The sequence below is a fragment of the Diceros bicornis genome, chromosome 18 (assembly GCF_020826845.1).
Source record: "Diceros bicornis minor isolate mBicDic1 chromosome 18, mDicBic1.mat.cur, whole genome shotgun sequence".
NCBI classification, from domain to species: Eukaryota; Metazoa; Chordata; class Mammalia; order Perissodactyla; family Rhinocerotidae; genus Diceros; species Diceros bicornis.
Genome location: NC_080757.1, coordinates 18,812,787 through 18,838,048, shown reverse-complemented (window position 1 = coordinate 18,838,048; position 25,262 = coordinate 18,812,787). Strand labels below are relative to the sequence as shown.

Genomic DNA, 25,262 nt, shown 5'->3' with positions numbered 1-25,262 from the left:
ATCCTCATATTGTTGATTATCACACTGTCCTTTTCCTGTCTGGCTGGCAGAGATCACCCTGTGTTCTGTGCCTTGGTGAACGGTGAGGGAGAAGTGACAGACTTCCTCCGGCTGCCGCATTTTACCAAACGGCGAACTGCATGGAGAGAGGAAGAACGAGAAAAGAAGGCAAGTGGCTGGGACAGGTTACCAAGTGTACATCTTGAGTACATCTTATAATTCAGTGGGGATAAATGTTTATGGTCTAAGCAACGACCCATGCAAGACCTTGATTATCTCTGACCTGGTCACTGACCCCTTGTGCCCTGGGATAAGTCTCACTTGCATAGGCAATAGATGGCACTCAAGTTCTGGTGCAGAATTTATTTCTGGCTGAAGGCCAGTTTCTAGGCCTTGTGTGCTTCTGGGAGTTGCCATCACTGCCTCTGTTCTTACCAGCATCTGGGTCAGCCTGTTCCAGGAGCTGAAAGTCACTGAGGCTTTAAGCCAACTTTTTCCCTGCTGTAGCCTTTCAGCGTCTCTTTTTCCAAGGAAAGAGGAATTTAAATTCATCTCCTGTATATGCTTCTGGGTTTTTTTAACCTGATGGTATCTTTCTATTTTGTTGAGAGAGTCCTATTCTAAAAAGTAATTTTTAACAAACAACTCCTGAAAAAAAGAAAGAAAAATGTCAAAGTGGAGATCAGAATAGATCAGACTGCCAGGCAATGGTTTATGTTAAAAACACCCAAGTAAGTTTAGTTAACCACAACCCGTGTATAAGCCAGAAGAAAAATAATCTTAGAAAATATTAACAGATGTATGATATTCAACTCAGAGGTCCTAGTCCCCTTGTTTTGTGTTTCAGTTAGACAACATGTGATGTATGGTGTCTTACTTAGAGCTTACTGTTCTCTGGTCTTGTAAAGTCTCAAGCTACTCAGAGAAAACTGCTTGAAATCTCACTCTTCTCAGAGCCACTCAACTCCAATTTTCTTTTCATCCAGGCTCAAGACATTGAAACCCTAAAGAAATTTCTTCTGAACAAAAAGCCTCATGTGGTGACAGTTGCAGGAGAGAACAGGTAGGGGCACCAGGGATTGGGCCAGGCCTGGTTTAAAGTCACTCATCCCTTATTGTTGAAGCTGGCACATGCCTGTAACAGAGCGAGTATGTGCCTCTGTAGAGCTTTGATAATATCCCCATCTCCAGGAGGTATCCCTGGGGATGTTGTACCTCTTTGTGTTCACAGCTTTCTCCTCCCCTATTCCCACCACCCCCCCAGCCATGAGACTGTCCGTCTCTGAGAAACTATCCAGAAATAGCCCTGACCAACACCCCTCATCCCTCCAGGGACGCGCAGATGTTGATTGAGGATGTGAAGCGCATTGTGCATGAGCTGGACCAGGGCCAACAGCTGTCCTCTATTGGGGTGGAGCTAGTTGACAACGAGTTGGCCATTCTCTATATGAACAGCAAGAAATCAGAGGTAATGCTGGAGCCCTACCCTTTGGACCTGCACAGGCGAGAGCTGTCAATCCCAGGGAGATTTAATAGGGGACAGAGGTTATCGGGCACAGGACTGCATTTGTTCACTGTACGCATGCAGAGGTTTTCCATTTTGCCAGTCATGGTTCAGATTGGGAGCCCCAGAGATTAAATTGGTCCCTGGAAAAATGGTCCCAGAAGAGAAGAGAAAATGGCTTAAAATCAGAATGGATTGGATTTCCTCTTGCTGTTGGAGGTGAGGGGACTTTATGGCCTTGCTGACCCTCGTTTGACTCCAGGCAGAGTTCCGGGATTATCCTCCAGTGCTGAGACAGGCCGTCTCCCTGGCCCGGCGCATCCAAGACCCTCTGATTGAATTTGCTCAGGTGTGCAGCTCTGATGAAGACATCCTGTGTCTCAAGTTTCACCCCTTGCAGGTGAGTAGGATTTGACAGGCAGGCCTAGGTGGGCAGAATGGCACAGTAACCTTATCCCTGCCTGCTGTATGTTGACAGGAGCATGTGGTGAAAGAGGAGCTGCTCAATGCCTTGTACTGTGAATTTATCAACCGAGTCAATGAGGTTGGGGTCGATGTCAATCGAGCCATTGCCCACCCTTACAGCCAGGCCTTAATCCAGTATGTCTGTGGCCTGGGACCTCGAAAAGGGACCCATCTCCTGAAGGTAGGGTTGGATTGAATCAGAAGATAAGAAAAGTTGCCATTTCATTAAGTCTTTACACTATGCCAGTATGATTTGACAGGAAGACCAAAGTTAGAGACATGAAGGGACTTGTCCAGAGTCACGCAGCTAGTGAAAGTCAGACTTCAGACCAAGGTGGCCACAGCTATGCTCTTCACTACTGTACTATAGTGGCTTATGGAAGAGAGAGCCATAAGCCATGATTTAAAACAGATGGAGGAAAGCGAGAGTACTAGACACAAACCTCAGGATAGTGGTTTTTTCCCAGTGAAAAGAAAAAGGATTTCAATCAGAATGGGGGTCATACAGGGAATTTCAAAAGTATTGGTAATATTCTTCTTAAGATGAGTGATGGGTACTTGAGTGTATATTTTATCATTAACTTTTAAGCGTTGTTAGTTATATATTGTCTTTGGTAGGTATAACATACTTCATTAAAATAATCTTTTAGTAGCGACACTATGGTATAGTGCTCAGTTAGGTACTGTCACATGGGAACAGTTCCCATCATGGAGAGTTTCCCAGAAACCTGAAAGCAGGCTGAGAGGTGGGGCCTGCCTACTACTCTGGCTCACTCCAGGTGTCTCCCCTAGATCCTGAAGCAGAACAACACCAGGCTTGAGAGCCGGACCCAGCTGGTTACCATGTGCCACATGGGTCCCAAAGTCTTCATGAATTGCGCTGGCTTCCTCAAGATCGACACGGCCTCCCTGGGGGACAGGTGATGCCCTCTGCTTGGGTGGGCCAGGGGGAATTCCCTTGGGCTTTGCTTTGGGGATTCAGGGGATTAGGGCTATCAAAGGGCCACAAGCGCTTTAAATTAGGAAATACTTGAAAGCAAAAGTGAGGAATCTTTATTCAGTCAAGAGCCTCTGACCTATGGAAAAGATCGGTTCAATTATGCGAAGCTTTTTTGTGAGGGAAACATAAAAAGAACCAACTTAGTTTATAAATTAAGGATGGAAAACATAAGACTTTGTTCAGTAAACAAACTTGTTCTGTTTTTATGGTTTGTCGTGGCTAGATAAGGGTGGGGATAGCAGGGGCAATGGAGAAGGAGTGGGGGTCTGAGGAGATAAGGAAGGGGGAGAGAGATTCGGTGTGTTTTGAGATGTTATTGAGAGAAAGTTCTATTCACTTGGACTTTGGACTTCACTATTGACCTCTTCCTCTCCAGAAGTTATCAACTCAGTCTTTGGAGGATCTTTTCCACGGGCACATAGCTCCTCATTCAGTAATGGAAATCAGTGGGGAAATAGGCTTCAAGTTCTAAAACTTCATTTTCCACCCAGCTTTGCTGTAACACTCCACGAATAACATAGGTCCATGTGAGTGCACGGGCAAGACCAGCCTGGGAAGGCTTTATGGGGGAAAATAGCTGTCAGCAAATTCTCAAAGGTCTTTTTCCCCCTTCTTGTTTATTTTATTATAAGACTGGTATAAGTTCATTATATAAAATTCAACATATAGGAATATTATGCAGAAAGTGGAAGTCCCCCATAATCCCACCCCCCAGAGATGACTACCATAACAATTTGATGTATTCTACAACTTTTCTAAATTTTATTTTTGCTATGCATTTACTAACTACCCATTTACTACAAAAATGGGATCATACGGTTCATAGTGTTTTGCAGTGCATTTTTCACGTATCAATATATCGTGGCCATCTTTCCATGTCAGCACACATAGATATACCTCATTCTTTTTAATGGCTGTATAGTATTCCATTGTATGGAGGTACCCTAATTTATTTAACCAGTTGCCCATTGGTGGACATTTGGGTTGTTACCAGAAGCTTCTCGTTCTATATCCTTGCCCCTTTTCTACCTTTCCTTCAGCACTGACTCATATATAGAAGTCCTTGATGGTTCCCGAGTCCACCCTGAGACCTATGAGTGGGCCAGGAAAATGGCAGTGGATGCTCTGGAATATGATGAATCAGCCGAGGACGCCAACCCTGCAGGAGCCCTCGAAGAAATCTTGGAAAATCCAGAGCGACTCAAGGACCTGGACCTTGATGCCTTTGCAGAAGAACTGGAGAGGCAGGTGGGCAGCAGTGTAGAAGGCCTGGCACAGACGCCTTACCAAGTTGAGAGGAGACTCAGGCAGCAAGTCTCCAGAGAAACCCTCGATACTATTAGTGTGGGAGACTTGAACTTTGCTTCTCATTACCTGTGCTATACTGAGTTTCTCAAGGAAGTTTTCAGTCTGCTTGTGAAAGAGCCAAGGAAGCCTCAGAAACTGCTTCAGTCATTGTGGGGAGTGGGAGGGAGCTGGGAGGATATGAGAAGTAGTTTCCTTCTAGGCCCTCTTTCCTCCTTTCCAACAGCACATCTTTTCATTTGTCTATTTTACACATTGGGGTTCCACGAAGCATTTTTATTATAGATCAATGTTCCATGGCTAAAAAAAAGTTTGAAAATCTCCTTTAGTAAATGTTGACGGGAAAGGAGAAGTCCTCACAGGAGCCAACTGGCCTACTCTTTACATTGAAACCCCTCGTGGCTTGGGTTGGGGAGCAGTTGCAAGGCTCTTCCTAATGGGCTTCTTCCCCAGGGCTATGGTGACAAACACATCACCCTGTACGACATCCGGGCGGAGCTGAGCTGTCGGTATAAGGACCTGCGGACAGCCTACCGCTCTCCCAACACAGAGGAAATTTTCAATATGTTAACCAAAGAAACACCAGAGACCTTCTACATTGGTAAATTCTGGGTCTGTTTTTCAGTCAGAAGAGGATATGTAGGGATGGGGGGGTGCATTTACTGTATACATTCAAACCAAGCAACGATTCCAAGAGAATATGGCAGGTTTGTACTGTAGGTAGGAAGGACCAGGGGAGTTTAAAAGATTGTAGTGGACTGGCCCGGTGGCGTAGCGGTTAAGTTTGCACGCTCAGCCTCAGCAGCCCAGGGTTTGCAGGTTCGGATCTTGGGCGTGGACCAATGTACTGCTTGTCAAGCTATGCTGTGGCAGCGTCCCGTATAAAGTAGAGGAAGATCGGCACGGATGTTAGCCCACGGCCAATCTTCCTCACAAAAGAAAAGAAGAAGATTATAGAGCCCTGGACTGGAAGTCAAAGCTGAGTTCAAGGGCCGGCCCCGTGGCTTAGCGGTTAAGTGCGTGCGATCCGCTACTGGCGACCCAGGTTTGGATCCCGGGTGCACACCGATGCACCGCTTCTCTGGCCATGCTGAGGCTGCGTCCCACATACAGCAACTAGAAGGCTGTGCAACTATGACATACAACTATCTGCTGGGGCTTTGAAGGGGAGAAAAAAAAAGGAGGAGGATTGGCAATAGATGTTAGCTCAGAGCCGGTCTTCCTCAGCAAAAAAGAAAAAAAGTGGATTAGCATGGATGTTAGCTCAGGGCTGATCTTCCTCACAAAAAAAAAAATGAGTTCAAGGCCAAATTATGCTTTTAACCTGCTGCTGCAGGATCTTCGTGGAGTCACTCTTACAGGCCTTATTTTCCTCTGTTGTCAAATCAGGGAAAGATCTCCCTTCTCAAGGATGTGAGGAAAATCAGTGGAGATGTTATAAGGCAGATGTTGTGTCACTAAAAGGTTGGTGGGAAGGAGTCGTGTCTCCAGATCTCTTAACCTGCTCCTCGTTCTCTTTTTCCCTTCCCTGTCCTCCTCTCCCCTTTCTCCAGGAAAGCTCATCATCTGCAACGTCACTGGCATCGCCCACAGGCGTCCACAGGGTGAGAGCTATGACCAGGCAATCCGCAACGATGAGACAGGGCTATGGCAGTGCCCCTTCTGTCAGCAGGACAATTTCCCTGAATTAAGCGAGGTACGTGCTGCAGTACTATCATGGTCGCTAAATTTCCTAGATTGAATGGTCTCAGTGCCCTAGAAAGGAGTCAGGAATGGGGATATTTTAGGTCATGCTCTTACCATATGAATACACAAGGAAGAAGGCTGGAACACACACAGGTCTGACATGAAGTCCCTCCATATGCTGGTCAGAAATGATCTGTGCTCTCTTCTATTCTGGCTCAGTCTTTACACATTGTTTCCCATTCTCTGGGGATCTAGCTTAACCAGATTAGAGACATGAGGACATACTTTCTTACTTACAAGGTAGGCACAGTGTCCCTATGCTAGTTAAAAGGTGTATCTATAGGCTCCCTTCAAGTTTTTCATTTTCCACACACACTTTAATTTTTCCCACATTGTTGAAGACATTTTCTGCCTTTCTGATGGTCAGAAGTCATTAAAGCCTTCCAGAAAGCTTTTTCTGGGTCTTCAAATGGTATCAGGCAGAATGTAAAAGAGAATTTCTCAACTTTACCCAACAAAAGAAAGTTGGTGGGATTTGTCTAAGATATAAGAAAGCCCAGGGGGTGCCTAGTTCACTGAATTGAGTTGTTCTAAGGAGGCTGGCATAGATATTTCTTATGCCCACAAGGTCAGAACAAAATGGGAGGGAGGGCCCTCAGTTGCAGCTAGAGGGACATGTAGATTAGATTAACATAAAAGGGCTGGACCCGTGGCTTAGCGGTTAAGTGCGCGCTCCGCTACTGGTGGCCCGGGTTCGGATCCCGGGCGCGCACCGACGCACTGCTTCTCCGGCCATTCCAGGGACGCGTCCCACATACAGCAACTAGAAGGATGTGCAGCTATGACATACAACTATCCACTGGGGCTTTGGGGGAAAAATAAACAAATAAATAAAATTATAGATTAACATAAAAGATTGATGTGATGGCCAGTGGTGCCAAACATCATTTATGAGTCAGAGAATGTTAGGGATGTTCAAATTCTGTGTTGGTGGGTGACTAAGTCATTGTATTTTCAGACCATGATGTCAGGTGTCAGTGGTAAAATAAATTACAACACCCCCGGCAGCTCTTTCCTGAACGTGTGATCTCTGGAATCTTAATCATCAAGCTTCTCCCTCGATGCCCTCTTTAGGTCTGGAACCATTTTGACAGCGGTTCATGCCCAGGCCAGGCCATCGGTGTCAAAACTCGGCTAGACAATGGTGTCACTGGCTTCATCCCTACCAAATTCCTCAGTGACAAAGTGGTAAAGCGGCCGGAGGAACGAGTGAAGGTAGATGAATGACTGAACTAAGGCATCTAGTGCAGTTTTCAGCTGCCCAGATTGGGCTGTCTTTAACTTTGGGCTGTCCCTGCCAGAAATTAGGCTGTATTCCCAACATGGTCGAGAGAGAGTTTCAGGAGGATTTATAACTAGTTGAAAGAAGCCAAGGCGAGAAGCCTCTGAATGAGTGGCAGCTTTTATTAACTGCCTTTGTGAAATTTCATCAAGTTGCCAGCCCTTTGGGAGAGGGCTCTCTCTTCCTGTTTGGGAAGCTGTGGTTTAGTCCACAGGAAGCAGGGTCCAGTACATGCTGCAAAACAGAAAGGCTCTGCCTGTTCTACTAACTAACGTCAGGCAGTACTGCTCTAGGAGATGGAAAAGAATGTGTGGCACAGCCTCTGTGCTACAGGCAAAACTAGATGACATAGAAGGAACATTCAAATAGTGCATAAGAGGGTTTGCAGTGGGGTCGGCCTGGTGGTACAAGCGGTTAAGTGCGTGCGCTTCACTGTGGTGGCCCGGGGTTCGCCGGTTCGGATCCTGGGCGTGCACCAACACACTGCTTGGCAAGCCATGCTGTGGTGGCGTCCCATATAAAGTAGAGGAAGATGGGCACGGATGTTAGCCCAGGGCTGGTCTTCCTCAGCAAAAAAAGAGGAGGATTGGCAGATGTTAGCACAGGGCTGATCTCCTCGCAAAAAAAAAAAGAGGGTTTGCAGTAAATCTCTAAGCTCCCTTTTGGTTCTAGTATTCTCCTGCCTTAGCTGCCATTTATTGTGCACCCACTAGATACCAGCACTTGACATTTACGTATTTTGTCTCTAATCTCCCAACCTGATAGGGAAGGAAATATTACCTTCTATTTTCAGAGAAATTCAAGTGCCTTTTCCAAGATTACCCCATTAGTTTGTGACATGGCTGGTACTAGATCTGTCACGTTCTCTGGTTCTAAGTATTGTGAACCCCTGAGAACTTCAGAAGGCTGGGGAAAGACATTCCTATAACTGAAGCTAGGGAGATTTTCCAAAAGGAAAACTATGCAGAGTAATGGGCTTTTGCCACTGTTTAGATAGAAGGGCTTAAGTCAGGGGTAAGATACAGAAAACAGCTCTTATTTTGCTTCCCCTCCAAAATGGGCGGCCAGACTTCGATGGCACCCTGAGAGCAGTAATTAGGCAACTTTATGGGAGAAGGGAATAGTGCCGGTGACGGGATAGATCCCAGCACGCTCCAGTTGGTTTTCCTGCCTAGAGTGGGAGGCATTGGTGCAGGGCACAGCCTGTAGTCAGTAGACCAGACTCGACCTCAGACTCCTAATATGCCGCACATCAGCTGGCTGGCTTTGGACAAGTCACTCCACCTTTCTGCCTGGACTTTGGGTTTCTCACATGTAAAATAGGGCGTTGGGCTAGATGATCTTTGTCCCTTCCAGCTCAAATGTTCTGTGGATCTAGGTGGGAATGACTGTTCACTGCCGCATCATGAAGATTGACATCGAGAAGTTTAGCGCAGACCTGACCTGCCGTACCTCAGACCTCATGGACAGGAATAACGAGTGGAAACTGCCCAAGGACACCTACTATGATTTTGATGCTGAAGCAGCAGACCACAAGCAGGAGGAGGACCTGAAGCGGAAGCAGCAGCGGACCAGTGAGTGTGCCCACCACCATCCCTGTGCACCTCGAGTCTTGGCAGCTCTCCCTCTATAGGATACACCACCAGCACGTGCTGGTAGGCTGTATCCCTTGCTCAGCCTCCTGGTGGGCGTGAGTGCTCAGCTTTGAGGTGCTGAGGCCCAGAGACATCATGAAAGGGAGACATTTGCAGGGCTGGAAATGAGGGTCTTCCTTTTTTTTTTTTTTTTTCTTTTCTTTTTCCCCTTTTTCTCCCCAGTGCCCCAGTAGATAGTTATATGTCATAGTTGCACATTCTTCTAGTTGTTGTATGTGGGACGCCATCTCAGCATGGCCAGACAAGCAGTGCGATGGTGCGTGCCCGGGATCTGAACCTGGGCCGCCAGTAGTGGAGCACGCACACTTAACCACTATGCCACAGGGCCGGCCCCAACCAGGGTCTTCTTGGGTCACATTTTCTTTGCTAATGCATTGTGACTCTCAAAGCTTCATTTTCTTAGGACTCTAGGAACCCAGGTTAATACATCCTCCACATCAGAGAATCCAGGCCCAGAAAGGGTAAAAGAGTCTCAGAATTCAGTAGTGGGTCAGAAATTAAGCCATGGTTTGTCCCATTGCTATCAGCACCCAGCCCCATCACCTGATCTGTACTCCTTTCCTGCCCGCTTCAGCATACATCAAGCGAGTCATCGCACACCCATCCTTTCATAATATAAATTTCAAGCAAGCAGAAAAGATGATGGAGACCATGGACCAGGGTGATGTGATCATCCGGCCGAGCAGCAAGGGCGAAAATCACCTGACAGTGACCTGGAAGGTCAGTGACGGCATCTACCAGCACGTGGACGTGCGGGAAGAAGGCAAGGAAAATGCCTTCAGCCTGGGAGCCACCCTGTGGATTAACAGTGAGGTGAGAGCCACCCCCTGCCCACTTTCCATCCCACTCCTGCTTCCAGAAACAAGCCATTTCTGGCCACTTTCACCTGACATTAATAACGTGCATGCATTATATGTATTTCAGCTACACAGAGCAACAAAACAGGAGGTTTGTTGTGAATTAGTCATTTATAACAGTTTTGTATATTTTGTCCCTCTTTCTCTACCCTCCAAATTTTAAAATAGACTACCTAGAGAGCACCAGGGGAGGAAGAGGAGAAAATACACGTGGCGCACACGCGTGTGCGCACACACACACACACACACACACTTATCGAGTTTCTCTGTAATGTTTTCAGTGGAGAGAAATCTTATGAAGCTCCCTATTGTTCCCAAGCACCAGGGAAGAATCAAAGTTATGATTTAAAGGACTTCATGCCTTGTAAGCTAATAAATCTGGGCACAACTCAAACAGGTAGATAAATTGAGGGGACTTGGTAGTGGAGTGAGGCTACAGCAGGGCTGGAAAGCCCACCCCTCCCATGAGTTCTCTTCAGGGTGGATTTGATGAAAAGCCAGGAGTCTCAGCTCTGAATGTGACACATGGGGCCTTTACCTTCTTCCCACAGGAATTTGAAGACTTGGATGAGATTGTTGCCCGCTATGTCCAGCCCATGGCATCCTTTGCCCGGGACCTTCTGAACCACAAGTATTATCAGGACTGCAGTGGTGGGGACCGTAAGGTGAGCCAAGGGCCCTGCGAGGGATGACACCTCCCAGTCACTTAAGGATGTATGGTTTCCCTTCAGTGTAGGGGATGCTCAGCTGGTGAAGAAGGTGTACATCATGTGTGCGCCAGACATTGTATACCAAGCATGCTGCTATCCCAACCTCTCCCCCTCATTCTACCCCCAGAAATTAGAGGAGCTGCTCATCAAAACTAAGAAGGAGAAGCCCACCTTCATCCCTTATTTCATCTGTGCCTGCAAGGAACTGCCCGGCAAGTTCCTACTGGGATACCAGCCCCGGGGTAAACCCAGGTGAGCACTGGTGCTGAGAAGGTGCTGCCACTGGGGTCCACAGACAGGCTAGCAAAGGAGTCAGAGGCCCCCAGAGCAGTACTCTCTCTTGTTCTGCTTGACTGCCTTTCTCCTCTTACCTGTTTAGAACCCAGGTGGAGGTTGGAGGTGGGGAAAGAGGGTGATGATTTAGAGGCAAAAGGCAAAGATTCACAGAAGAAAGGCACTTCCATCAACCCTGTGAAAAGGAGTTCCCTTTGCCTCTTCTCCCTCTCAAGGAGTGATGGAAATCACCAGACACTCTGCACCTGACTGGCAAAGATGGGAGCCAGCACTCTCGTCTCTTCTTTCCACTCTGCTTCCCCCTCGCTAGGGCTTTCAGCACATGGTGGCTCACTGTTGCTGTAGTGTGCTAACTCTTCTGCCTGCACGGAAGGGGTGGGTCAGGAGAGCATCTCTTCTTCCTAGCATCAACCCACTCTGCTCCTTTCTGTGTATGACTTCACAAGCTGGCCTTCTGAGGTATCCCTTTATCTGGGTCCCTCTGGGGCTCACTCTGAATGGGACAAAGTCCAATTTCCTTAGACCTGCTTTCTTTGTGTCCATTACGCAGACTGATAACCATACCAGCCTTCTCTACCTTAGCCTGCCTGCCTCCATCCTCTCTTTAGCCCTTGGACAGGGCCTATGCATTTCTGCTCTGATCCCTGTACTGCCTGCATGTGATGCACAGTGTAGACTATATTAGTGGGGGCTCAGTGGCCAAGTGACAAGAAGCTCTAGACTCTGGACCCTGCCCCATCTTGGGCACATCTGGAATATTGTGCTCGTTTCTGAGAAGCCTTTCCTAACTCACCAGCATGCTTCCAGAGGATGGCAGCCAGGGCTGTGTGGGGGCTGGAAACTGTGCCATGAGGAACAGTTGAACAAACGGGGGACCTTTAACCGGAAGCAGAGGCAACATGATAGCTTTCCATGGAAAGGGGTACAGACTTCTTGTGTTGCAGAATGAACAACACTTGAATAGAAGATTTAAGAAGCAGGTTTCAGCTTAATGTAAATAAGAACTTTGCGATACCTAGCATGGTCTCTTGGCTGTTGACAGCTGTCCTTGATTGAGCCCAGCCCTATTTTAGGTGTTATGATAAGTGCTTTACATGCACTGTCTCACTTATTCCTCACACCCACCCTATAGATTTAAGTGCTGCTCTCTTCATTTTACAAATGAAGCTGAGGTTTGGGTTTAGTGACTTGGTACGAAGTCATAATAGGTGGTGAGTGGCAGAGCCAAAACTGGAACTAGAACTGGGTCTGAACCCAGAGCCCAGCCTCTTACCCACTCTCTGCTCTACAAAGTATTGAATAAGGGCAGACTAACCACCTTCCAGGCTCTTCCAGATTCTGTCTCATGGCGAGTTGTGCTTTCCTGCCCTTGGAGGCCCCTTCCAACCCTGACACTCTGTGACCTCAGTGTCACCCTCACTTGCAGTATGCTGCTGTCATACTGCAGCCCAGGATGGTGGCCCAGCCCCATACCACCCTTCCTCTGGCAGCCTATACGTAGCACACCACGGGCTGCTGACTCCTGGCTTGCCTGTACTCTGCCACACACTCCTCGCCTCCCCAGTCAGAGTACAGCCTCCTTTCACAGGGTCAGAGATGGCTCTTTCACCTCTCCTTTCCCCAGCACCCAGTATGGCTGCTTCACATGGTGGACATCTGTTTGGCCGCTCTCTCACAGCTGGCTCTAAGTGGGATCTGATGCATGTTTCCTTCCAAAATCCCAGGATAGAATATGTAACGGTGACTCCAGAAGGATTCCGGTACCGGGGCCAAATCTTCCCAACTGTGAATGGACTTTTCAGATGGTTTAAGGATCATTACCAAGATCCTGTACCAGGTGAGTTTTACTCTATCTGACTTCTAGGGTGTGGTTGGAGGGACACGTAGGCCCTGACTCAAGGTAATCACTGGCCTTCTATGGAAGGGGATGAGGTGGAGGCTGTCATTCCAGCTCTCTTACTCCTACTCCAACCTCCTAGCATCAGGGAAATTCTCCATCCACTTTGCCTCTGCAGCTTCCATTCTTCTTTTCACCCACCTTAGTATCTCCTCCAGCCCCCTAAATTGTGAAACCAGAAATAGGTTTCTGGAGAGATGTAATTCAGGCCCTTTCCCATAGGCATCACCCCTAGTAGCAGCAGCAGGACCCGGACACCTGCTTCTATCAATGCTACCCCAGCCAACATCAACCTTGCAGGTAAGGAGCTCATGCCTGGGACTAGGGGTCGGAGGGATGGAGCTTAGAAGGACTTTCACCTCTAAAGTGCCCATCCCCCATGTCTGTGTGCTTACAGATCTGACACGGGCTGTGAACGCTCTGCCCCAGAACATGACCTCGCAGATGTTCAGTGCCATTGCAGCCGTCACAGGCCAAGGACAGAATCCTAATGCCACCCCAGCCCAGTGGGCCTCTAGCCAGTATGGCTATGGTGGCAGTGGAGGCGGCAGCAGCGCTTATCACGTACGTTGCTTGGGGAGGAGGCTCCGTGCGGAGGGCAGGGAAGAGTGAAAGGGAACAGTCATCCTTGACCACCTGTGTCCATAGACTGCCCTCTGGCAGTGCCGACCACAAGGAGCTTCATATGAACAGATGGGGCTGCCGCAGCCTTAGCAACTGTCCCAAACAGATATTCCTTTTCCTTAGGCCCATTTGCGGGAAAAGGGAATAAGAGAAGGACTAACCTGGGGGCCGGCCCCATGGCATAGCAGTTAAGTGCGCATGCTCTGCTGCTGGCGGCCCGGGTTCGGATCCTGGGCGCGCACCGAAGCACCGCTTGTCAGGCCATGCTGTGGCGGCATCCCATATAAAGTGGAGGAAGATCAGCACGGATGTTAGCTCAGGGCCAGTCTTCCTCAGTAAAAAGAGGAGGATCAGCGTCGATGTCAGCTGAGGGCTGATCTTCCTCACAAAAAAAAAAGAGAGAGAGAAGGACTAACCTCTCCACAGTCTTTTGGGATCTTTGGAACCTTCAAGCTACTAGAACCCTCAAGTGATCAGGACTGGTGGGCCCCATTGTTGTGTCAGGTCACACCCCGCTGGCCTGCCTCCGCTGCTCAGACGACATACTGCTCAGGAGAGAGTCAGCTGGAAAGCTCTTTGCTGAGCCCAAATTTTCAGCTTCCCAGAAGTTCACAGCAAGGCCAAATGAGCCCAAAACTCATCCCCCTTTAACTGTTCACCCTTCTCCAGGTATTCCCAACGCCAGCCCAACAGCCAGTGGCCACACCACTAATGACCCCCAGCTACTCCTACACAACCCCAAGCCAGCCCATCACCACACCACAGTACCACCAGCTACAGGCCAGCACCACCCCGCAGTCGGCCCAGGCCCAGCCCCAGCCCTCCTCCAGCTCTCGGCAACGGCAGCAGCAGCCAAAGTAAGTGTATGGATGGTGCCACGGAGCAGGGACAGGTGTTGTTAGGAGGCTGAGGGGCTTAGCTTAGGCAGGTGCTCTGGGTCTTCTGAGAGCCGTGACCCAGGTAATGTCCCCAGGAGGACTGCTTCTGGCAGAAGACAAAAGAGGGCAATGTGGCAGCTTCTCAGTGCACGGCCAGCAGAGGTGTGAGGTTCATTTCTGCAAGGGTGGGTGCTCACCAGTGACTAGTGAGAAGGCTTCCTTCTAGTGAACCCTTGGAGAGTCCTGACCTCAAAGACCCCTTCTTCTCCCTCCAAGGTCCAACAGCCACGCAGCCATCGACTGGGGGAAGATGGCGGAACAGTGGCTGCAGGAGAAGGAGGCAGAGCGGCGGAAACAGAAGCAGCGGCTGACACCTCGGCCCTCCCCCAGCCCTATGATCGAAAGCACCCCCATGTCCATTGCTGGCGATGCCACCCCGCTTCTGGATGAGATGGATCGGTAGGGGGCCTGCTCCTAGGACTCTGGTTACCTCTGAGGCTGGGAGAGGTCTGGCCTCGCACTGCCTCACTCCCTGCCCCTCCTTTTCTGTCCATAAAGTGGCGTGAAGTGACGTTCTCTTTGGTGGTCAGCCTGGATGGGTGACAGGCTGGATGGGCTTGTGAACTTGAGCTCAGTATACGCAAGGTGACAATTCTCCCACTTCAGGCTCTCACCGACCACCTGTCCTGGGACCAGGCTGGGAGGGGAGTGTGGCAGGAAGGAAGAAGAAAATGAGAGTGGAACAGTTTTGTATTCTACTCCCTACAAGCCATTTTGAGCTTCTGCCCTCACCTGACTCTGGGCTGTGACCGGGGCACCAAGCTCAGCACATGAGACTCCCCGAACTCTTGTGGGGAGAGGGATGCTATTTATTCAGTTTGTGGCAGGAGGGAGAGGAGGGGAAGTATTTCTGACCCTGATGCCAACAGCTTGGGTGGCTATCAAAGCAAGATTGTAGGGGACATAGGGGAGCAGTGCTAACCTGCCCAGCCCCCACCTGGCCGCCCTCACCTACCTGCTGCCGCTTCCTGCCTGTCATTTGAATAAACAGTGTTTCTACAGAGTGCTTGGCAAAGCCTCTCTCTCCAACTCTCCGGCTGTTGAGGAGTGGCTTTCAAAGCAGTGTTTGGAGCTCTGAGGGCTCCCCTGACTCCCTCTTCCCATGCCATCAGAGAGGCAATGACTCATAGAAGAGCAGGCAGCTTCTGCATTAGACTGCCTGGGATCACAGCCCTGTTCCACTTCCCAGCCCTGTGACCTGGAGCAAGCTCTTGTTGTCTCTAAGCCAGCTTATCTGTAAAATGGAGATGGTGCTACCTACCTCATCTGGTTTCAGGCCGTGAGGACTGAGATAGCAAGTGTGAAGTGCTTACTTAGCCCAGTGCCTGGAAGCTCATAAGGCTCAGCAGTGTTAGCTGCTATATTACACTCACATACAGCCACCCTGTCCACTGTGCCTACTAGTCTTCTCTGGCACATTGGAGAAAGACCACAAGTAAATCTAGGTTTTGCGACTTAAACCCCTGCACCTCACTCTCCCCTTTTTGCCAGCTGGGCCTTGGTCTCTGACATTATCTCCATGCAAGTCAAGTGCATCTGCCCCAGGATGGGCCCCACACTCACCTGCTCCCACACACACAGTGGCCTTAGAAAAGGGAGCTGGGATGTTGCAGGGGAGAGGCTGTCCCCTGGCCCTGGTCCCTTCCCCCAGCCCCACTGCCTCTTTTGTTCTGGACTTCTGATCTCCCTGTGTTTCTTCACAAGGGCTTCGTCTCAGTTTTGCAAGTCAGTGCTGAGGAAGTGCGGCTTACCCCTCCCTTTCCTTTGCTTGGGGCTCAGCAGAAAAGTCAAAAAAGGCTGCTGCTGCCCAACCTTGGTGAGCACCCGCCTTGTTTTCCTTCATTTAAGGTCTCTGGGTCTTCTGTTGGCAAGAGTTTGGGTGAAGGGGCTGGCCTTTTGCTGGGAATTTAGTTCTGTTCCCTTCAGCACAAAAGGTCTGGAAGGGCCTAGCTGCAGCAGGGCCACACCAACTAGGAAGATCACATTTCCTGTGGTGCCACCAGCACCTTCCCCAGGGCCACTTAGGGGAGGGAAAGGCCAGGCACAGTGGCACAGAGTGGGTTAAAAGGTTCAGTTTATTAGAGGCATCACTGCAGTCAGTACTGCCTGTCCCCAAGTGGATACCACACAGACCAGTCTCCCAGTAGTCAGGAGGCCCCCTGGCCACCCCACCCAGATGTGCTCTGAGCCTGCTCTGAGCCTAGGATATTACAGAGAAACAGCCTGTACCCCTCCCTTCCCTCCCACCTACCTTCCCATGGACTTTCTCTGAAAAGACAGGTTGCCCTTCAAAAACCCCTGCAGCCCCCTAGCCCCTTGGCTTCAACTATGCCCAGAGCCCACCCCCTCCCCCCCGAAGTAGCCAGATTGGAGGGAGAGAGAAGAGCAGCAGGGGTCAGCGACAGGCTTGATCGCATTTATTCTTCACCCTGGTCGCCCTGGCCTCAACTGAGATTGGGGTTTGATGCTGGGGGAGATTTCCTCTTGGTGACCTTCTTGACTGGCGAGGCCTTTGCTCTGGGTTTCTTGGCCTGGACCGTGTTCTTCTCTCTCTCCCTGGGCAATGAAGACTCCACAATATCCTCGCTGGAGGGTTCCTCCTGCCTGGGGTCATTGTAACTGTCCTCACTCTCCAGGTCTTCCCGGCTGTCTGGGCTGGACTCTGACATCCTGACCAACTCTCTTGGGCTTATTGATCGGCTCAAGTCTGGAGGTGAAGATTCCGATTTAACCAGGCTTTTCTTCTTACTCAGTTTGCTCTTCTTGGCTTTTTTTTTCAGCTTTGCCTTCTCGTCTGACTCCTCCTCTTGCTCTTTCTCTTTTTCCTTTTTCTTCTTGACCTTCTTGATCACCTTGCTGCCCTGGGACTTCCCTGTGGGGCTCTCAGAGCGCCAGATGGTGATGGGAGCTGCCGAGTCAGGGGTACCCGTGACCGTGCCGATGCCCGTGTCAGTGGGTGTGGTGGTGGGCCCCACCTGGGTGGGGATGGGAGGCTTGCTTTCTTCCTCTTCCTCCTCTTCCTCTTCTTCATTTAGGTCATCTGCCCCACACTCATGGTGGATGGGATAGTGGATCACTGCCACAGAGACAGGCCTGTAGCTTTTGCACCTGGAAGGGAGGGGGACGGGGAAAGAGAAAGTTGATAGAGAGTGGGGGCCAGTGCCCCATAGAGGGCCCCCCCGCTCCCCCTGCTATCACTCACCAGCCATACCAGAACCGCTCCACACACAGTTCCTCTGGGATCAGCTCAAGGCAAGGGGACTGGATGATGTTGAAACAAGTTGAGCCCACATCTCGGGAGCAGGTTGGGCCCACATCTCGGGAGCTGCTGCTATTTGTCTTCTCTGAGCAGTCCTTCAGCCTGCCACACAGGGGACTCGCCTGGCTCCCACGCCTCCATGACTCCCCAGGGGCCCAGAGCGAGAAGGCTCAGGGACAGCGGGCTTGTGCTGGGCTCAGCCCAGGCTGCCAGAAGACCTTCTCCCCATTGCTCTCGGAGCAGACCAGGTTTACAAAGCACCAGGTCAAAGCTGAAGGGGCACCAAAGTTTGAAGGAGGGAACCACAGTGAAAGTTTGGACTTGGCTCTACCCAGGAGTCTCTCGAGCTGGGGTCACTCAGGGAGGAGGGCCCTTACCTAGAGTCACAGTCACAGTGGTTGACAGAGTGCAGGTGCAGATCGTGGTGGCCGTAGGCAGAGGCGAAGGGGTAGATGATGTGCCCAGTGCACTGCTTGTGTTTCCAGCAGCACCTGTCAGGGTCCTTGAATTCACCTGAGGGGGTGGGAGTCTGGGTTACACAGGGCGGGGGCAGCAGCACCCCTCTAGGGCTCCCCTCCCACAGTTCAGTCTCAAGGCTTCACCAGATTCACCTGCTGTCACCATCCTCCCTCCCCCGCAGCTGTTTTCCACTTCAGTAGTAGTAACTCCAGGCCCCAGTGCTCGCCCTTCCCCAATCCACCGCATGAATCTGCTGCCCTCTGCAGACTCCAGGAAAATGTCTCACCAGGGTCCTCACCAACTCCCCCTTGCTGTCCTGTGACACTCGCCTCTTCCCCTCCAGTGCCTTCTGCAGGAGCCTACCCTCCTGGGTCCTTTCACTGACTCCTGCCCGCCCCTCACCTAGCTGCTCTGAGTTATCAGCTACCCCACTCCACAGGGTACCTGAATAGGGAAAGCCTCTCTTGCCATGCATGGCCAACTGGGGAGCCACAGAGCAGACAGGAGTACCACTTCAGAGTCCCCAGCAGCAGCAGCAGTGTCCTCAGTTGCTGCCTGCCCTGCACAGGCCCAGGAGGCCTGCATCTGACCCCTCACAGCCTCTGAAGCCACTCCAGTCCCAAGGCCTACCACGGCATGGTGGGTCAGGCCTGGAGGGGAGCTAAGGCCTAACCCGTGGCATGTCATGCTCCTTGGCTTCTCCTGACACTGGTCCTTCCCTTTTCCCTCCTCTCTTCTCCAAGCCCCTTTTTCTGCCCCCTGACACCTCTCTCACTTCTCTCCCCTTTCTCATGCTCACTCTTGATTCTTTCCCTGCTCTGGACTCATCAGGTTCCCATTCCCCATCCATTTTCTCTCCTCAGTCCTTAGAGCCACAGACTCCTGAACAACCTACCCCAGCCTGAGCTCTTCCACCCCTTGTAGGCAACATAGATACCATGTCCCCTTTCCCAGGGCACAGGGGAGAAGCTGCTGGGGTGAGAATTTGGGGTTAGGGGAAAGCCCTGCGGAAAGGCTCTTGCCTCTTTTGCTTAACCGAATGCAAGCCCTGGACACACATGTGAGTCTCCCAGCCTCCACCCCCACTGCCTCACTTCTGACCCTGCCTAAGGCTCCAGTCAACCAGTGGCTCCCCGCTCAGGCCACCATCTACAAGGTAAGCTCATGAAGTGACTCCATGTGCCCAAGGTCTCACACACCAGGCCAGCGAGGACAAGGCATCTTTTTGCAGGTCCTCCTGGACGCTGGCTCCACCCAGCCCAGGAGGTGGGAGTGGGCGGGCACTGCGGAGTTCCATGGGGTGCTCTGGCTGGCTAACTCCCTCCAAACAGCCCAGGAGGATTTCACCTTTATCTAGCCCCCACGAGGGATAGAAAGGGGTGGAACGCGGGCAAGACCTCAGACTGGCCACCAGCCAGGAGTTAAATCAGGCTGGGGGTGTGTTAGTCCAAGTGGCCTTAAAGTACTTGAGAAGGAGATAGCAGCTTTGTCTGAGCCTCACCCCACATTCCTCTTCCCTTCCCTTCCCCATACCACGCTGTGGGGGTCCCAGGTCCCCCATAGATCCCTGACCCCAGCTGGTGGCCTCCCTTTCTGCTTCCTTTCCTCCCATGCCCTTTCTCCATCCCGGGGAAATAAGGCATGTGAGGCAGGACCTCGGAACACCACCACCACCTTAGGTTTGTTCAGCACTGCTGAACTGGGGCAAAGGGCAGCATAGTAGCAAGTGCCCTGAACTTGTGGTCAGACAGGCCTGAGTCCAAGTCTTGGTTCTGTCACTAGCTGGGTGACGTAGGGCAAGTTACTTTACCTCTCTGAACCTTCATTTCCTTATGCACAAAATGGGGATAGTGGTAATACCTATTTTGCAGGGTTGTTGGGAAGACTCAATTTACACTGTACACCATAAAGTGCTCTACAAAAGAGGTGATTGTGGCCTCCAGAAAGGGGCCCTCTCTGTCCCACGTGAGTAGGGGATGAGGTGGGGATGGGGCATCTGGGTAAGCCCTTCAGGACCAAACACTTTCCACCTTCCTGCCTCCCACCAGGTGTCAGCTTTCCCAGGTGAGGTGTGGTGGGGACCCTGGGCCAGAGATCCGCTGGACCCACCTTCAGAGAAGGTAGATGCATCTGTGCTAGACGCCACACCAGCCAGCAGATGTCCTCTCTCCCAACTGGGCAACCTGTTTATATCTGAGAGAGTACAGAGTGGCAGCGGCAGCAGCCCCCGCTCCCCATGCCATTCAGTCATCAAACATTTCCTGAGAAGCTCCGGGTGTGAGGCCTGAGCTGCACCCCAGAGATGCAGAGATTAAAAAAACAACACAACAGTCCCTGCCTTCAAGGGGCTGGGGGAGGCAGGGGAGAAGGCCGAGGAGAGGGCCGCCGCAGGGGAGTTATGCAGAACAGTTCAGGACAGTAACGCAGACACTGGCAGGGAGGGAAGTGGTGGTGAGAAAGGCCTGTGAGAGCACAGAACAAGGAGACCTACAGGGACTGTGGGGGTGGCGGGACTTAGGAAAGATTTCTTGGAAGAAGCATAATAGGAGCTGAATCTGGAGTAATGAATAGGAGTGAGCCAGACTCTAGGCAAGGAGGGACAGTTCCAGGAATTGTCCAAGGGTGTGTGGAGCCTGGTCAGAGGGTGTCCCCAAGCAGAACTCCAACTGGGACAGCAGCTCCACCAGCAACCACAGGGTGAGTCTGCCGCTTCCCTTTTCTTCCCACAATTAGCTTTGGCCTTTGGGGCACTGGAGCTGAGTCCTGCTTAAATTAAGGAAGGGAAGCTGATTGCTTGGGGACTTCAGCCAGGCCTTCAGTGACACTTGGTCATCCCTGACAGGTCCCTGGTCAGCTCCTTCTGTTTTCCATAGCACAGTAAGTATCCAGAATTTATTGAATGAATGAATGAAACTTCAAGCACTTCCCTGGAAGCTCCCACCCTGCTGCTGTTCCTCTCAGCAGATCATTGCGCCAGCACTATCTGTGGCTGCTCCCACCCTCATCAACTCTCCTCCAGCCTGGGGAAGTATCCCTCCTTCCTCCTGCCCAAAGCACCTGAACTCTAGATCCCAGCCAGAATTTTCACCTTCTCCCTCTTTAATGTTTTTGTTTGGGTTTTTTTCCTACAGGCTATGAACATCTTTAAACAAAACACTCTGTGTGTGAACCCTGTTTTTCCCTTTACCAATACATAACCCACCCCTCTTCCTTTTCAATCCCAGTTTATTCACTCATTCATTTCACAGACACATTGGATAGTTTCACTAGGCATCAGTGAAGGAGGCCCAGTCCCTACCTTCAGTGAGCTGAGTCTCCACCTCTCTCTTCTACTCCAGCCACCTACAACATGGCAGCCATCTAGGCCCCTCTATCAGAAGATCCCAGGCAAAGGCCACTGATGATTTCCTAATAGCCAAACCCAGTGGCCTTCCTTTCATCTCTTCTCACTTGACCCTGTTGACTAATCAATCTCTTTCTTCTGCAAACTCTGTTCCTTTGGCTCCCATGACAGACCTCTCTCATCTCCTCTCTCTCTTCCTTCCCTCACTAGCCTTTTAGTTATTTCCTAACTCCTTTGCTGTCTCCTCTTCCTCTGCTGTACCCCTTAAATTGGTGATTACCAGGGTTCTGTCTTTGGCCTCCTTCTCAGAAGACTCTACAGGCTTGTCTTGGGTAATGTCATCCACTTCCATGGTTTCAATACCCACCAATAAAATGATGTAAATCTGGGTCTCCAATCCAGACTGCTTTCCTGAGCACATAGCCAATATCCTTTTGGACATTCCCAAAATATCTTAGACCAGCATGTCCCACCCGAATTTACCATCTCTTCCCTACCCTCCATGAACCACCTCCTCTTGTATCTTCCATTTCAGAGAGCAACAGACATCTCAGCTAGAAATCTAGGGATGATTCTTTCCCTCACTTCTACACCAACTTGATGACCAGGTCTTGCCATGCCTACCTGCCGTCACATCTGCCTCTGCCTTGGTTCAGACTTTCATTATCACCGATGGAGACAGCTTCCCTGGCTCCTATCTCACTACCGTCACCCAGTCCTCACAATGCAGCCAAACTGAGTTTTTAAGAATGCCAACTGGTCCACCACATTCCTCCTCTTTAATAGCATGCCACTACCTTCGGGATGAGGTGCAAACTCCTTATCGTGACATAACTGGCCCCTCAGGACCCAGGTCCTGGTTCCTTCCTCAGTTATCAGTTCCTCCCACCCATCCATCCCTCCTCCCACCCTTCCATTCTCCATTCCTTCTCTCCTGCCTCCCACCTCCCAGAAGCACCTGCTCATCTTGGAAAGAACACTGCTATCCAAGTAGAACTGGTCACATGTCTTGTGCCCCTTTACCCTGCCATGGTACTACATATAATTACTCTATAGCAACTGAAGAACAAGGCCCATACTTCATCTGCCTCTGTATCTACAGATCCTGGGACATGGAAAGTACTCAGTAAATGTTAGTTGATTGAATGAATACATGCATAGAATAAAATAAACTCCCTATTGGAGCCACAGAGTAGCTATAACATTGGAGATTCTGCCCAGGGTTCAAACTTGGGGACTTTTCTAGGGAACGAAAATTGGCCCAGAATGGGCATTTTCCGAATGTCAGGCACTGTGCTGGGCTTTTAAAATATGCCTTTAGGGCCGGCCCCATGGCTTAGCGGGTAAGTGCGCGCGCTCCGCTGCTGGCGGCCCGGGTTTGGATCCCGGGCGCGCACCGACGCACCGCTTCTCCGACCATGCTGAGGCCGCGTCCCACATACAGCAACTAGAAGGATGTGCAGCTATGACAGACAACTATCTACTGGGGCTTTGGGGGGAAAATAAATAAATAAATAAAATCTTTAAAATATATATATATATATGCCTTTAAGGGGCTAGCCTGGTAGTGTAGCAGTTAACTTCACGCGCTCTGCTTCAGCCGCCCAGGGTTCACTGGTTCGGATCCTGGGCACAGACCTACGCACCACTCATCAAGCCATGCTGTGGCAGCGTCCCACATAGAGAAACTAGAAGGATGTACAACTATGACATACAACTATCTACTGGGGCTTTGGGGAGAAAAAAGGAAAAAAGGAGGAAGACTGGCAACAGATGTTAGCTCAGGGCCAATCTTCCTCAAAAAAAAAACAAAACAAGGTATGCAGCCTTTGATTTAGTGAATGTATTAAAAAAATAAATAAAATATGCCTTTGATTCTAAATTCTCACACAACCCATTCTCTGGATGGAGAGACAGAGACTCAGGATAAGTAACTTATCCAAAGACACAAGTGTATAGATGACAGAGGCAGGATTCAAACCTGGTCTTCCTGGCTCCATAGCCTGTGCTCTTTTAGCCCTGTCTACTTGGGGTTCCTATCCAAAATCTGTCCTACCAGCTTCCTGCTACACCTGCTTTTCAACTCCAACACAACCAATTCCTCATCCTCTGGTTTTACTCAGTCCTGACTCCAAAGCCTCCCTTATCCCTGTGTGGACCCTGAGGTCAGGCCAGGGAGCCCTGAGCCAGGTTTAGGATTCAAACTCCGCTTTATCTGACTCCACTGTCCTTGTTCTCTCCCAGGTCACCATGAAAGAGGGGTATATGCAAGGTCTGCTGATCAACTTCCCTCTAATCCCCAAGAAGCCATGACAATCATAATTCTGTTTCCCAAGGGGAGGGACTTAGTAACTCTCCTCAGATCTGAGGAAGGCAGTCTGCTCTCTGGTTTCACAGACAGAACGAGAGCTCCGACTGAAGCAGCAGTCCAGAGCTCCTGCAGCAGAAGTGACTGAGGTTGGACACAGGGGAGACTTCATAATGAATGAGGAGGGTGATATCTTGAAAAGGAGAGGCTCGTTTTCTCTTTCTCGGTAGAGCATTAATTGGGGCACACGGGCCTAACTCAAAACTCACAAGTGATGCTCATTTGTACAGAATCTTCCCAGTCCTGCGGGCTGAGGAGCGCCCCCCGCCCTTGCGGCACAGGGGGTGGGGTTCCAGGTTGGGCACCAGAACAGCTGAATGGGGGAGGGAGGGAGGGAAAAAGGAAGGGAGGGAGTAACTAAGGAAGGGAAGGAGGGAAGAGGAGGGAGCAAGGCAGGGGCAGTGTGCAAGGGTCTCCTTGGAAATGCCGCCCTGGCCGCGCCCACATCTGGAGGCGATTGTGATGTCACGCGTGGAACCTCCAGACTCCTTCCTGCTCTCAGAGTCAATGGATCCCCCCGCCCCAGCCCAGGGGACTGAGTGGGCGCTGGACCATGGGCTCCAGGGAGGCCCCACACTTCTTGGGCGGTAGCCTGGGCCTCCGGCTGCGGCACAAGGCTCCCTTCCATCCCAAAACTAGGAGTTGCAGCTCTGGCTCCAGCCTGACCGCTCCAGCCGAACCCGCAGGCGATTCCGCAGGTCCTCAGGACCCTAGTCTTCCATCATTGATTGGTCCACGGCTCGACGTGAGCCCGCCTCCAGGCCCTAACTCCGCCTCAGCCCAGGCCTTGGCCCCGCCTCCTTCGCCCTTCTCCCTCTAGTTTTACACCCTCCTGGAGTACTCAAGGCAGCCCGCGTGCCACGCCGCCAGCTCGAAGCCCTCCACTAATCTTCTGCCCCGCCCCCTCCTTACCCCAGCTGCTTTCATCCCAGATGTCGGCATCGTTCTCAGTCTTTTCCGTAGTCCACCTCTCAGTCGTCAGTGTCGTCCTGACCCACATCGCTCTCAGCCCAGTTCTTCTCTACAAGACTCTTCCTCGTCGAAGTCCAACTCTGAACCTCAGCTTGGCCGAGCCAACCGTAAACCCCAAACTCAGCTTGACCCCAGTCCAGCCCTTAACTGCGCCTCATGCTTGCCCAATCCCTCCACCCCCCTCCCCCTCCCCCGCTCTAGGCTGCGTGGTCTTCTCAGCCCCAGTGGAAGCTGCAGTCGCGCTCTTCATCCGGCGCCTCCCAGCTCCTTCCGGGCCCCTCTTTGTCCCACCTTTAACCTTAGTACCGCCCCTTTATCTCAGGCCCAGCCCTCAGTCCCATCCCTAGTCCCTCTCCAGACCTTCTCGCAGCTCTTAGTCCTATCGCCAGACTTTAGCCCCGCCCCTGGCCCCGTTCTTAGCCCCGCCCAAGCCATTCTCTCAACCGCACCCTTCGGCCTGCTCCCCGCCCCTCCCAATCCTTCCGAAGCTGAGACCCGACGGAAGTCTACGCCTGAGCCCCCGCCCGCCCGCCTGCGAAGCGACTGCCTCCAACCTCCACCCTGTCATCCCGGCTCTTTCGAGG

At 51.1% G+C, this 25,262-nt stretch overlaps 2 protein-coding genes across 9 annotated transcripts in view; one reads left to right on the top strand and one right to left on the bottom strand.

Annotated features, from left to right (window-relative positions):
* Positions 1-15,281, top strand: part of SUPT6H (SPT6 homolog, histone chaperone and transcription elongation factor) — a 32,288-nt gene extending 17,007 nt beyond the window's left edge. For 6 of the 7 annotated variants that reach the window (XM_058560259.1, XM_058560264.1, XM_058560260.1 and 3 more), the window contains 19 exons: positions 51-168; positions 987-1,063; positions 1,333-1,468; positions 1,767-1,904; positions 1,983-2,150; positions 2,762-2,889; positions 4,010-4,217; positions 4,728-4,875; positions 5,828-5,970; positions 7,095-7,235; positions 8,681-8,876; positions 9,532-9,770; positions 10,366-10,479; positions 10,652-10,776; positions 12,543-12,655; positions 12,938-13,015; positions 13,113-13,279; positions 14,009-14,196; positions 14,494-15,281. In XM_058560259.1, coding sequence (XP_058416242.1) covers positions 51-168; positions 987-1,063; positions 1,333-1,468; positions 1,767-1,904; positions 1,983-2,150; positions 2,762-2,889; positions 4,010-4,217; positions 4,728-4,875; positions 5,828-5,970; positions 7,095-7,235; positions 8,681-8,876; positions 9,532-9,770; positions 10,366-10,479; positions 10,652-10,776; positions 12,543-12,655; positions 12,938-13,015; positions 13,113-13,279; positions 14,009-14,196; positions 14,494-14,680 — 2,812 coding nt within the window. In that variant the 3' untranslated portion in view covers positions 14,681-15,281. The remainder of the gene's footprint in view (positions 1-50; positions 169-986; positions 1,064-1,332; positions 1,469-1,766; positions 1,905-1,982; positions 2,151-2,761; positions 2,890-4,009; positions 4,218-4,727; positions 4,876-5,827; positions 5,971-7,094; positions 7,236-8,680; positions 8,877-9,531; positions 9,771-10,365; positions 10,480-10,651; positions 10,777-12,542; positions 12,656-12,937; positions 13,016-13,112; positions 13,280-14,008; positions 14,197-14,493) is intronic. The other variant, XM_058560265.1, reaches the window with a different exon arrangement.
* Positions 15,282-16,672: 1,391 nt separating this feature from the next.
* On the bottom strand, positions 16,673-24,866 carry PROCA1 (protein interacting with cyclin A1). 2 transcript variants are annotated; one of them, XM_058560266.1, is made up of 5 exons: positions 24,619-24,866; positions 20,105-20,188; positions 17,914-18,049; positions 17,480-17,638; positions 16,673-17,385 (listed from the first exon to the last, which is right to left on the bottom strand). In XM_058560266.1, exons 1-5 carry the CDS (start codon positions 24,704-24,706, stop codon positions 16,722-16,724), a joined length of 1,131 nt encoding a protein of 376 aa, XP_058416249.1. In that variant the 5' UTR covers positions 24,707-24,866; the 3' UTR covers positions 16,673-16,721. The 2 variants fall into 2 exon arrangements, with proteins under 2 accessions (XP_058416249.1, XP_058416250.1); XM_058560267.1 differs by lacking the exon at positions 20,105-20,188.
* Between the last annotated feature and the right edge of the window lie 396 nt (positions 24,867-25,262).

What these genes read in the sequence shown, in the direction of transcription:
- PROCA1 (XM_058560266.1), bottom strand. Translation starts at nt 24,706, where the DNA reads ATGTGGGTCAGGACGACACTGACGACTGAGAGGTGGACTACGGAAAAG. An exon ending in CTGGGATGAAAGCAGCTGGG is followed by an intron (nt 20,189 to 24,618) that starts GTAAGGAGGGGG and finishes GTACTCTCTCAG; the next exon opens with ATATAAACAGGTTGCCCAGT. An exon ending in CACTGTGACTGTGACTCTAG is followed by an intron (nt 17,639 to 17,913) that starts GTAAGGGCCCTC and finishes CCTGTGTGGCAG; the next exon opens with GCTGAAGGACTGCTCAGAGA.